Consider the following 14,106-nt stretch of genomic DNA (forward strand, 5'->3'; position numbering starts at 1 on the left):
CCAACGGACAGATCATCCAAAATGAAAATAAATAAGCAAACACAAGCTTTAAATGATACATTAAACAAGATGGACTCAATTGATATTTATAGGACATTCCATCCAAAAACTACAGAATACACTTTCTTCTTAAGAGCTCAAGGAACATTCTCCAGGATAGACGATATTGTGGGTCACAAATCAAGCCTTGGTAAATTTAAGAAAATTGAAATCGTATCAAGTATCTTTTCCAACCACAATGCTATGAGACTAGATATCAATTACAGGAAAAACACTGTAAAAAATACAAACACATGGAGCCTAAACAATACACTACTAAATAACCAAGAGATCACTGAATAAATCAAATAGGAAATCAAAAAATACCTAGAAAGAAATGACAATGAAACAGGACGGCCCAAAACCTATGGGATGCAGCGAAAGTAGTTCTAAGAGGGAAGTTTATAGCAATACATCCTATTTCAAGAAACAAGAACAATCTCAGATAAACAACCTAACCTTACACCTAAAGCAATTAGAGAAAGAACAAAAAAAAAAAAACCCAAAGTTAGCAGAAGGAAAGAAATCGTAAAGATCAAATCAGAAATAAATGAAAAAGAAATGAAGGAAACGATAGTAAAGAACAACAAAACTAAAATCTGGTTCTTTGAGAAGATAAACAAAATTGATAAACCATTAGCCAGCCTCATCAAGATAAAAAGGGAGAAGATTCAACTCAGCAGAATTAGAAATGAAAAAGGAGAAGTAACAACTGACACTGCAGAAATACAAAATGATCATGAGAGATTACTACAAGCAACTTTATGCCAATCAAATGGACAACCTGGAAGGAATGGACAAATTCTTAGAAGAGCACAACCTTCTGACACTGAACCAGGAAGAAATAGAAAATAAGAAACAACCAATCACAAGCACTGAAATTGAAACTGTAATTAAATATCTTCCAACAAACGAAAGCCCAGAACCAGATGGCTTCACAGGCGAATTCTATCAAACATTTAGAGAAGAGCTAACACCTATCCTTCTGAAACTCTTCCAAAATATAGCAGAGGAATGAACATGCCCATACTCATTCTACGAGGCCAACATCCCCCTGGTACCAAAACCAGACAAAGATGTCACAAAGAAAGAAAACTACAGGCCAATATTAGTGATGAACATAGATGTAAAAATCCTCAACAAAATACTAGCAAACAGAATCCAACAGCACATTAAAGGATCATACACCATGATCAAGTGGGGTTTATCCCAGGAATGCAAGAATTCTTCAATATATGCAAATCAATCACTGTGATAAACCATATTAACAAACTGAAGGAGAAAAACCATATGATAATCTCAATAGATACAGAAAAAGCTTTTGACAATATTCAACACCATTTATGATAAAAACCTTCCAGAAAGTAAGCATAGAGGGAACCTACCTCAACATAATAAGGGCCATATATGCCAAACCCACAGCCAACATTGTTCTCAATGGTGAAAAACTGAAACCATTTCCACTAAGATCAGGAACAAAACAAGGTTGCCCGCTCTCACCGCTATTATTCAACAAACTTCTGGAAGTTTTAGCCACAGAAATCAGAGAAGAAAAAGAAATAAAAGGAATCCAAATCAGAGAAGAAGTAAAACGGTCACTGTTTGCAGATGACATGACACTAGAAATGGCAAACCCTAAAGATGCTACCAGAAAACTACTAGAGCTAATCAATTAATTTGGGAAAGTGGCAGGATACAAAATTAATGCACAGAAATCTCTTTCATTCCTGTACACTAATGATGAAAACTCTGAAAGAGAAATTGAGGAAACACTCCCATTTACCACTGCAACAAAAAGAATAAAATACCTAGGAATAAACCTACCTAAGGAGACAAAAGACCTATATGCAGAAAACTACAAGACACTGATGGAAGAAATTAAAGATGATACAAATAGATGGAGAGATATACCATGTTCTCAGATTGAAAGATTCAATGTTGTGAAAATGACCATACTACCCAAAGCAATCTAAAGATTCATTGCAATCCCTATCAAACTACCAATGGCATTTTTCACAGAACTAGAACAAAAAATTTCACAATTTGTATGGAAACACAAAGGACCCCAAATAGCCAAAGCGATCTTGAGAAAGAAAAACGGAGCTGGAGGAATCAGGCTCCCAGACTTCAGACTATACTACAAAGCTACAGAAATCAAGACAGTATGGTACTGGCAGAAAAACAGAAACATAGATCAATGGAACAGGATAGAAAGCCTAGAGATAAACCCACGCACATATGGTCACCTTATCTTTGATAAAGGAGATCAGAATATACAATAGAAAAAAGACAGTCTCTTCAATAAGTGGTGTTGGGAAAACTGGACAGCTACATGTAAAAGAATGAAATTAGAACAGTCCCTAACACCATACACAAAAATAAACTTGAAATGGATTAAATACCTAAATGTAAGGCCAGACATATAAAACTCCTAGAGGAAAACATAGGCAGAACACTCTATGACATAAATCACAGCAAGATCCTTTTTGACCCACCTCCTAGAGAAATGGAAATTAAAACAAAAATAAACAAAGGAGACCTAATGAAACTTAAAAGTTTTGCAAAGCAAAAGAAACCATAAATAAGATGTAAAGACAACCCTCAGAATGGGAGAAAATACTTGTAAAAAAAGCAACTGACAAAGGATTAATCTCCAAAATATTAAAGCAGCTCATGCAGCTCAATATGAAAACAACAAACAACCTAATCCAAAAATGGGCAGAAGACCTAAATAGTAATTTCTCCAAAGAAGATATACAGATTGCCTACAAACACATGAAAGGATGCTCAAAATCACTAATCATTACAGAAATGCAAATCAAAACTACAATTAGGTATTACCTGACACCAGTCAGAATGGCCATCATCAAAAAACCTACAAATAATAAATGCTGCAGAGGGTGTGGAGAAAAGGCAACCCTCTTGCACTGTTGGTGGGAATGTTAACTGATACAGCCACTATGGAGAACAGTATGGAGGTTCCTTAAAAAAGTAAAAATAGAACTACCATATGACCCAGCAATCCCACTACTGGGCATATACCCTGAGAAAACCATAATTCAAAAAGAGTCATGTACCACAATGTTCACTGCAGCACTATTTACAATAGCCAGGACATGGAAGCAACCTATGTGTCCATCGACAGATGACTGGATAAAGATGATGTGGCACATATATACAATGGAATATTACTCAGCCATAAAAAGAAGCAAAGTTGAGTTATTTGTAGTGAGGTGGATGGACCTAGAGTCTGTCATACAGAGTGAAGTAAGTCAGAAAAAGAAAAACAAATACTGTATGGTAACATATATATATGGAATGTGAAAAAAAAAAAGGTTCTGAAGAACCTAGGAGCAAGACAGGAATAAAGACGTGAATGTAGAGAATGGACTTGAGGACACATGGAGGGGGAAGGGTAAGCTGGGACGAAGTTAGAGAGTGGCATTGACATATATACACTACCAAATGTAAAACAGATAGCTAGTGGGAAGCAGCCGCACAGCACAGGGAGATCAGCTCCATGCTTTGTGACCACCTAGAGGGGTGGGATAGGGAGGGTGGGAGGGAGACATAAGAGGGAGGAGATATGGGGATATATGTATACGTATAGCTGATTCACTTTGTTATACAGCAAAAACTAACACAATATTGTAAAGCAACTATACTCCAATAAAGATGTTAAAAAAACAATACTGCAGTGGTATGCAAATCAACTGATGCTATCTCTATGCATGATAAGTCCATAAATATTCCTTGGTTCTAGTCAAACCTACTATTTTGTAATGACCTATAAATAAATAGTTGGACCAAGACATGTGCAGGTAACATTTCCCTTGAATGTTACCTTGAATTTCCTTTCTCTGCTTTAGGCTATTTTTATAGCATAGTTTTAAAAGCTTGCAGATATTTAGTTTCCCTTTCCATATTAGTACACGAGCTTTTTTTTTTTTTTAAATCTTAGTAATGTTTAAGCATATAGCTTAGAATCATGTTTCCAATTCCTTTGTAATCTCAGAGATTTGATAGAACTATTTATGAATGCTGGTGTTTTTTGCCAAGACTACTGATGATATTCAAATTATTTCCAGTAGAAAGAATACAGCTAATACTTAGAAACATTTTCCTCATTATGACACTGTGAATGAGCTTTTGTCTGAAGTAGTTGTGGCTTTATGAGATAACTTTTCCAAACACTTAAAAATTATGAAGAGCAGTTTTGGGGCTAAATCACTCCTTTCATGTAACTCCTCTTCAAAAAGTTATATACGCTTTAATTTTCTCCTTCATTAGAAGTCCACCTATCTTCACTCCAAAAGAATGCCTTAAGACATAAGCCAATTATTTCAGGAAAATTATTTACTTTTGTTTTATTTTTGACAGTCACAGCCAATATTATCATTACTCATAGTGTCTGCTAACCATGATTACATAGCTAAAAGTGCCCACCATTCATATTTAAAATGTATGTAAGCAGAGAAATGACAATGTGATGTTATATTAAGTTTTAAAATAAATTGGCAGTCACTTTTTTTGCAAAATATGTCTTATTATACAATAGGCTATTCTGTTATCACATTTTAAGTAATAATTTTTTTTCTCAATTGCCTTGGTACACTTTACTACAAAGCTTCTTATAGTGATCTAATCCAATTAATTATAATTGTCATTAAAGTACTGTTAATTGCTCAATGAAAAAAAACTGCGCTATAAATAAAAATTTTATGCTCTGATAAGAGATTTTTTTCCCAAGAGTATGGCCTGAGAGAGAAAGCATATCCAGACTTTAGCTTAGCATGATCTTTAAAACACAAGTGTGTTTAATAATGCTATTTTGGAGTTAGAAGGAGAAAATGATTAAATAAGTTCCTTTGAATTCATCTGGATTCGTGTTAATTTGTATTGTTTGTTTGCAGTTCTGAGTTAACTAGTTGGAAACATAAGTCGCATTCCAATCTTTATCCTCACCCTCCTCCACTGAATTCTGATGCCTCTGGGACTTATAATCTGCTTAATTATCTGTGTTGTGAGATAAATGTCTTCAGGGAGCCTACGAATCTTAAAAGATCAGTAAATTAGAATATTTGTTAAATATGATTCGGTGGTAATTAAGAGTCATGGCCAACATAGAAAAGAGCAGAAATAGACCTCAAAAGGATTTTTAAAAGATTAAACATACAAGCATAAAGATAAAATGGCATTAATAAGCACATGGAGAGAACTACAATGAGATGGGGTTGGTGTAAAGTATGAAGTACCAACAATAGAATGAAATAATAACCGAAAAGGTTTGTTCTGTTCCTTTTCTGATGTACCAAAGAGACTAAGAAAGCAAGGAATAAATGCTAGGAAAAAAAAAAAAGATAATTAGTGACCAGTAGAAGACCTCATTAACCTGTGTAAGAGGATCATCAGTGTGGAACAGTCACATAACCAGATAGTCACGTACTACGTGTCTATTCTTAACTTAAATACTTGACTGCTAAAGGTCTATACCCCCCATCAAAAATGTTACTTTATAATAAAGGAAACAAATACAAAAATTCATTTAATTTTGTTCTCCAAACTAGTTTTATTGAACTTAATTCGCATTGACTTTAATCAGCCAATCATTAGCTGTCATAATTACTGATTCCTGCTTTCTACCTCCTGTCCTATCTCATATGGAGAGCTTCTTTCCCATTGATTTCAGCATCTCTCGATGATTCCTTAGCCTCTTCTCTAGTATCCCCGAGGACCAATCAATTAAGAAATAATAGATACTGCTCTATGCTGTTTGTTAAACTTTTTCAGGAAGGTAAGCATTATCTCCCCCAAGGAAATCCATATTCTAAGAAAGTGAGCAATACGGCTTATATTTCCTTGGCATTCCACAAGTACTATAAATCGTTGCATTCAGAGTATCTGCTCTTCTAATGTCTGTGAATTAACTGATTCATTTAAAAATAGAAATGCCATTATTAGTTAGTTAATAACCTAATTGCTGAAGTACCTCAGCTGGTTGGTTTAATTTAGTCTAACAAATGTATACATATATAATCACTGCATGATTTCAACAACCACTTTTCTCTTATTAAATAAAAACACTAACAACAGAAGTTTTCACTTCATCTCTTCCACCTGGCCACACGCTTACAAACATGAAGACCAAATGTTTATTCCAAATGTACAAGTAGCAATAAGTACAAAAAGTATCTGATGGTTTGCTTATTCCTTTAATTTGTATAGGAGGTCTTCTGAGGCCTAAGTTCATGTGTTATAACATAAGAACTCATCTAATAGGCAATACATTGAACCTTTGTATAAAACAATGAGCAAATAACTTTAAACTATTTTTCAGTGGTGTTTGATCCTAGATTTTGAACATCTGAAGCAGTTAATTCGTTATCACTTACTCAATAGGTAATCATAGCTAAATCTAACCTTAAGAGGACTGAATTTACCCCAAAGTTCATGTACATTTATGAGAGCAAAATAAATACATTCAGTTATTTGGATCATTGTTAGGCCAAACAATGATTCTGGAGAAGAGAAATGATACTGATAGAATGCTTAATTATAAAAGTAAAGCATATCAACTCCAACTAAAGGCCAGTTTTACAAAGCCTGCTTTCTACTTGATTTCGAAAACCACAATTAGAAACAAGTCAGGAAGAATGAAAAGTAAAGGGGGAGAAAAAGTTATGATGACTTGGGTTAGATTAACCTTTTTTTTTTTTAATTTTGGCCTTTGTATGGCTAAACTTACATAGAAAATATTGGAATAAATATTCATTCTAAAAAAATATTATTCTTAGAAACACTTATTCATTTACTAAAAAGGATAAATGGGGAGAAAACAGAGCGGATGGTCACATGCATATTTTCTATCAATAGATCTACTGATTCTAGTAATATCCCAGCCTTTACTTTTCACCTGAAAAGCTTTGCAAGTGCTGAAGCTGAAGAAAATGACCATTATGTATACCAAGAGAGCATTCTAAACAATACTGAAATGATTAAAGTAATTAATTATTCATTACTTACAAAAGTTGTGTTTTCCAATAATAATGTAGTAGTATTTGTTTCTATATTCAGTTTAATGACATGTCCATTCTCGCTTTTATACACCACATCTGTATCTGCAACAGAAAGATATTAACAATTGACAAACACATTGACTCGGTAATATAATGAGTGTAGAGGAGATAATGTGCATAATAAACAGACACATTAGAACCATCACTGTTAGCCTTTAATAACCTGAGCAGATTTCTGTACTTGGCTCTCATTAATCCTCTTCAGGAAGCCCACCCGGCACATGGTCTATTGTGCAATGAAAACAGTGTTAGTGAGAGGGTCACTCAGATTCTTGGTTGAACAAATGAAAAGTAATTAAAACATGGGCAACTGCTGCCCATGCTAAGATGAGAAAGAAGGGGCAAAGAGAAATGCCTCCCGTTTTCGAAGCTGTTGCTAATTAGTGATCTAGGTAAACTTTCAACGAGGCTGCCAGTTAAACATAACTCGACATAATTCTGAGACTATCATATGAACCACGTTCATGCGGATTTTTTCACATACCCAGTCCTACCACCGCTCAATTGCCACTCAACCTCTTTCTCCCTTGGGTTTGGAATTGTGCCTCTGGTATTTTGTCTGGATTGTGTGACCACTGGTCAAAATCTCTGAGACTATATGTGTACCATTGTATCCACTTTTTCAACTTTAAAGAGAATGATGTTTTCAGTGTAAATAATTGCATTTCGTCTGGACAGCTGTTGATTTTAAATATTTTTCAGTTAAATTCAGCCACATTTATCAGGAAATTAACTCATATTAAGAATACCATAGACTGAAAATACCAACCTGAGACAAACTGCCAGAAAGGATATTCAGAAGTTAAAAAAAGAAAGATATCTGTATCTACATAAAAGCTATATAAATAATAGACATATTATACATATATTTATGTGATTAGATAAAAGGGAAGACACCCAAATAAAAGCAGTCTTGAGTGCTTTCTTTCTTTCTTTTTTTTTTTTTTGATAATGTCCTTTTCAGTTTTACCCAATTCTAAACTTCTCCATGGTATTGCACCCCCCTAACCGCCTGCCCATTCTTGGAAGAAATATTGAGAAGGATTGGATTGGATTGGATTCACAGTAAATGAAGTTATATAATTTACAATTCTCAGAACCTGTCTTCATCTGCATAATAGTGGTAAACAAATACTGCATGGTGGGTTGTGAAATCTATGTGGAAATGTCTGACAGTTTTGGCAGAGCAAGGTTTTCTGACTCACTCTCTAGTTATTTCAATATTATAAATAGTAACACCCAGAAGTTATGATGAGAAGCAATCAATACTAGCAAAAATGAAGTTTGTCTTTCTTCCATGTTTCATTCAGAAGACTGAGAGTCCACTATGACTCTCCGACTAGAGTCAGGGATGGCACAGAAGGCCAGTGGTTCTTCTTGACCTTAGTCACATGGGGACAATGACATGTTGGAAAGACATGGGCCACAAGGAAAGACAAATAGCGTTTTAAGAAAGGAGAAAAAGAAACAAAGATTTCGAGTTACTATCTGAGTTGTACTTAGGTGTACTGAAAGATGGCCCTATGTGAACTTAAAAATAAGGCCTTGTATCACCTACTGAATTTCTTTCATCACCTATAGATAAACCGGGTTCTTTTTATCATTAACTTTACCTGCTGACCTTTCTAGTGATGTAAGACAAGTAACAGGGTTACGCGCATAATAAATATTTATTTTGATTTCTATCCTTTACCTCTCTTCCCTTTCCTTTCTATCCCAAATATATGATCACAGGCTCAAGAGCAATACTGGTCCCCTGTGTTACTCAATTCAGCCTTGCCAGCTGACTCTGGTCTCCTGTCTTCCTGCTCTCCATCAACGCTTGCTTTAATCTATAGTCCAAGCTCAACCGACGCCTCTGTTATTTTTCTTCATTTTCTCAATTCTGGACCACCTCTTGATGTGGATAGACACTGCCATCACAGATTAGCATAAATAACGTGTCTTAACAAACATCCTTAAAATATTTTCACAATAAATTAAGAGAAGGAGGGTTTTCCCCTTCTACTGCACCATGGTAATAAATATAGCAAAAAGCCAGTCAGTGACTGGTTCTTTTCCCAGGGGACCAGCACACTGCGGAATTCTAAATAGGGATGAGGATCTAAGGGCTTAGGGAGAAAGAGGAGTCCAGAGAGCATGAACAGTGATTCTTCTTCAACAGAAGAGATAAAGTAACATATGGCCTTACTGTCTCCCATAGTAAGAGGAAACCCGCAGCCGATGATGGATTATATTGGGATAGATGAAGGAAAATTAATTTTTATTTCCCTTAGAATCAAAATAGAAGGAAGTGGAGTTTGTTTGAGAAGATAAAGACTACACTTAATTTTTTTTAAACATCTTTATTGGAGTATAATTGCTTTACAATTGTGTGTTAGTTTCTGCTTTATAACAAAGTGAATCAGCTATACATATACATATATCCCCATATCCCCTCCCTCTTGCATCTCCCTCCCTCCTACCCTCCCTATCCCACCCCTCTAGGTGGTCACAAAGCACAAAGCTGATCTCCCTGTGCTATGTGGCTGCTTCCCACTAGCTATTTTACATTTGGTAGTGTGTATATGTCCATGCCACTCTCTCACTTCGTCCCAGCTTACCTTTTCCCCGCCCCACGTCCTCAAGTCCATTCTCTATGTCTGCGTCTTTATTCCTGTCCTGCCCCTAGGTTCTTCAGAATCTTTTTTTTTTTTTTTTTTTTAGATTCCATATATATGTGTTAGCATACGGTATTTGTTTTTCTCTTTCTGACTTACTTCACTCTGTATGACAGACTCTAGGTCCATCCATCTCAATACAAATAACTCAATTTCATTTCTTTTTATGGCTGAGTAATATTCCATTGTATATGTGTGCCACATAATTTTTTTTATGATGCACTTTTTTTAATGTTTTTTGAAAATTGAGGTATAATGTACAATATTATATAAGCTTCAGGTATACAACATAGTGATTCACAGTTTTAAAGGTTATATTCCCTTCATAATTACTATAAAATATTGGCTATATTCCCTGTATTGTACAATATATTCTTGTAGCTTATTTTATAGATAGTAGTTTGCACCTCTTAATCCCCTACCCCTATCTTGCCCCTCCTTCCTTCCCTCTCCTCACTGGTAACCCCTGGTTTGTTCTCTATATTTGTGAGTCTGTTTCTTTTTTGTTATATTCACTAGTTTGTTGTATTTTTTAGATTCCACATATAAGTGGTATCATACAGTATTTTTCTTTCTCTGTCTGACTTATTTCACTTAGCACAATGCTCTCCAAGTCCATCCACGTTGCAGCAAATGGCAAAATTTCATTCTTTTTTCATGGCTAAGTAGTATTCCATTGTATATCCACATACTGTATATCCATGTATATACCACATTTTCTTTATCCCTTCATCTGTTGATGGACATATAGGTTGCTTCCATATCTTGGCAATTGTAAATAATGTTCCTATGAACATTGGGGTACATGTATCTTTTCAAATTGATGTTTTTGGTTTATTCAGATATATACCCAGGAGTGGAATTGCTGAATCATATGGCAGTTCTACTTCCAGTTTTTTTGAGAAACTTCCATACTGTTTTCCACAATGTCTGCACCAATTTACATACCCACCAACAGTGTACAAGGGTTCCCTTTCCTCCACGTCCTCACCAGCATTTGTTATTTATTGACTTTTTGATGATAGCCATTCTGACAGGTGTGAGGTGATATATCACTGTGGTTTTAATTTTCATTTCTCTGATGATTAATGATGTTGAGCATCTTTTCATGTGCCCGTTGGCCATCTGTATGTCTTCTTTGGAAAAATGTTTATTCAGGTCTTCTACCTATTTTCTAATTGGGTCATTTGTTTTTTTAATATTGAGTTGTATGAGTTCTTTATATGTTTTGGATATTAACCCCTTATCAGTCATATCATTTGCAAAAGTTTTATCCCATTCAGTAGGTTGTCATTTTGTTTTGTCGATGGTTTCCCATGCTGTGCTAAAGCTTCTAGGTTTAATTAGGTCCCATTTGTTTATTTTTGCTTTTGTTTTCTTTGCTTTAGGAGACAGAAAAAAATATTGCTGTGATTTACGTCAAAGAGTGTTCTCCTATGTACTTTCCTAGTAGTTTTATGGTGTCATGTTTATGTTTAGGTCTGTAATCCACTTGAGTTTATTTTTGTATATAGTGAGGGAAAATGTTCTAAATTCACTGATTTACATATAGCTGTCCAGTTTTCCCAGCACCACTTATTGAAGAGATTGTCTTTTCTCCATTGTATATTCTTGCCTCCTTTGTCATAGATTAATTGACCATAAGTATGTGGATTTATTTCTGGGCTCTCTATTCTGTTCCACTGATGCCTGTTTTTTGATGATGCACTTCTTTTTAAATTTAATAATCTTAAAGAATGTTTCATGTCAGTACACATGTGTCTACCTCATTCTTTTAACAGTTGCACAGTGTTCTATTCATGAACATGACATAATTCCTTTATCACTCACTTGTTGTTGAATATTTTTCAACATAGAAAATAGTTCCAGTAAAATACTCTTTATTTTTTTAACATCTTTACTGGAGTATAATTGCTTTACAATGGTGTGTTAGTTTCTACTTTATAACAAAGTGAAACATCTATACATATACATATATCCCCATATCTCTTCCCTCTTGTGTCTCCCTCCCTCCCACCCTCCCTATCCCACCGCTCTAGGTGGTCACAAAGCACCGAGCTGATATCCCTGTGCTATGTGACTGCTTCCCACTAGCTGTCAGTTTTACATTTGATAGTGTATATATGTACATGCCACTGTCTCACTTTGTCCCAGCTTACCCTTCCCCCTCCCCATGTCATCAAGTTCATTCTCCAGTAGGTCAGCGTCTTTATTCCCGTCCTGGCCATAGGTTCTTCATGAACATTTTTTTTTTTTTTAGATTCCATATATGTTAGCATATGGTATTTGTTTTTCTCTTTCTGACTTACTTCACCGTGTATGACAGTCTCTAGGTCCGTCCACCTCACTGCAAATAACTCAGTTTCGTTTCTTTTTATGGCTGAGTAATATTCCATTGTATATATGGGCCACACCTTCTTTATCCATTCATCTGTCGCTAGACACTTAGGTTGCTTCCATTTCCTGGCTATTGTAAATAGAGCGGCAATGAACACTGTGGTACATGACTCTTTTTGAATTATGGTTTTCTCAGGGTATATGCCAAGTGGTGGGATTGCTGGGTCATATGGAAGTTCTACTTTTAGTTTTTAAAGGAATCTCCATATTGTTCTCCATAGTGGCTGTATCAATTTACATTCCCACCAACAGTGCAAGAGGGTTCCCTTTTCTCCACACCCTCTCTAGCATTTATTGTTTGTAGATTTTTTGATGATGGCCATTCTGACCGGTGTGAGGGGATACCTCATTGTAGTTTTGGTTTGCATTTCTCTAATAATTAATGATGTTGAGCATTCTTTCATGTGTCTGTTGGCAATCTGTATATCTTCTTTGGAGAAATGTCTATTTAGGTCTTCTGCCCATTTTTGGATTGAGCTGTTTGTTTTTTTGATATTGAGCTGCATGAGCTGCTTGTAACTTTTGGAGATCAATCCTTTGTCAGCTGCTTCATTTGCAAATATTTTCTCCCATTCTGAGGGTTGTCTTTTGGTCTTGTTTATGGTTTCCTTTGCTGTGCAAAAGCTTTTAAGTTTCATTAGGTCCCATTTGTTTATTTGTGTTTTTATTACCATTCTTCTAGGAGGTGGGTCAAAAAGGATCTTGCTGTGATTTATGTCATAGAGGGTTCTGCATATTTTTTTCTCTAAGTTTTATAATGTCTGGCCTTACATTTAGGTCTTTAATCCATTTTGAGTTTATTTTTGAGTATGGTGTTAGGGAGTGTTCTAATTTCATTCTTTTACAGGTAGCTGTCCAGTTTTCCCAACACCACTTATTGAAGAGGCTGTCCTTTCTCCATTGTATATTCTTGCCTCCTTTGTCAAAAATAAGGTGACCATATGTGCATGGGTTTATCTCTGGGCTTTCTATTCTGTTCCATTGAGCTATGTTTCTGTTTTTGTGCCAGTACCATACTGTCTTGATTACTGTTGCTATGTAGTATAGTCTGAAGTCAGGGAGTCTGATACCTCCAGCTCCATTTTACTTTCTCAAGATTGCTTTGGCTGTTTGGGGTCTTCTGTGTTTCCATACAAATTGTGAAATTTTTTGTTCTAGTTCTGTGAGAAATGCCATTGGTAGTTTGATAGGGATTGTATTGAATCTGTAGATTGCTTTGGGTAGTATAGTCATTTGCACACATTGATTCTTCCACTCCAAGAACATGGTATGTCTCTCCATCTGTTGGTATCATCTTTAATTTCTTTCATCAGTGTCTTATAGTTTTCTGCATACAGGTCTTTTGTCTCCTTAGGCAGGTTTATTCCTAGGTATTTCATTCTTTTTGTTTCAATGATAAATGGGAGTGTTTCCTTAATTTCTCTTTCAGATTTTTCATCATTAATGTATACAAATGCAAGAGATTTATGTGCATTAATTTTGTATTCTGTTACTTTACCAAATTCATTGATTAGCTCTAGCAGTATTCTGGTAGCATCTTTAGGATTCTCTATGTATAGTATCATGTCATCTGCAAACAATGGCAGCTTTACTTTTTCTTCTCTGATTTGGATTCCTTTTATTTCTTTTTCTTCTCTGATTGCTGTGGCTAAAACTTCCAAAGTTATGTTGAATAATAGTGGTGAGAGTGGGCAATCGTGTCTTGTTCATGATCTTAGAGGAAATGGTTTCAGTTTTTCACCATTGAGAACAATGTTGGCTGTGGGTTTGTCATATATGGCCTTTATCATGTTAAGTTCCCTCTATGCCTACTTTCTGGAGAGTTTTTATTATAAATGGATGTTGAATTTTGTCAAAAGCTTTTTCTGCATCTATTGAGATGATCATATGATTTTTCTCCTTCAATTTGTTAATATGGCTTATCAAATTGATTG

The 14,106-nt window shown here is 35.2% G+C and overlaps 1 protein-coding gene across 1 annotated transcript in view; it reads right to left on the reverse strand.

The window, feature by feature from the left end:
- DPP10 (dipeptidyl peptidase like 10) overlaps positions 1–14,106 on the reverse strand; it is a 685,907-nt gene that overhangs the window by 323,729 nt on the left and 348,072 nt on the right. Inside the window, exon 4 of the mRNA XM_082465825.1 lies at positions 7,063–7,157. Within this exon, the coding sequence (XP_082321951.1) occupies positions 7,063–7,157 (95 nt within the window). The remainder of the gene's footprint in view (positions 1–7,062; positions 7,158–14,106) is intronic.

This window comes from Balaenoptera physalus, assembly GCF_965194825.1.
Source record: "Balaenoptera physalus genome assembly, chromosome: 6".
NCBI classification, from domain to species: Eukaryota; Metazoa; Chordata; class Mammalia; order Artiodactyla; family Balaenopteridae; genus Balaenoptera; species Balaenoptera physalus.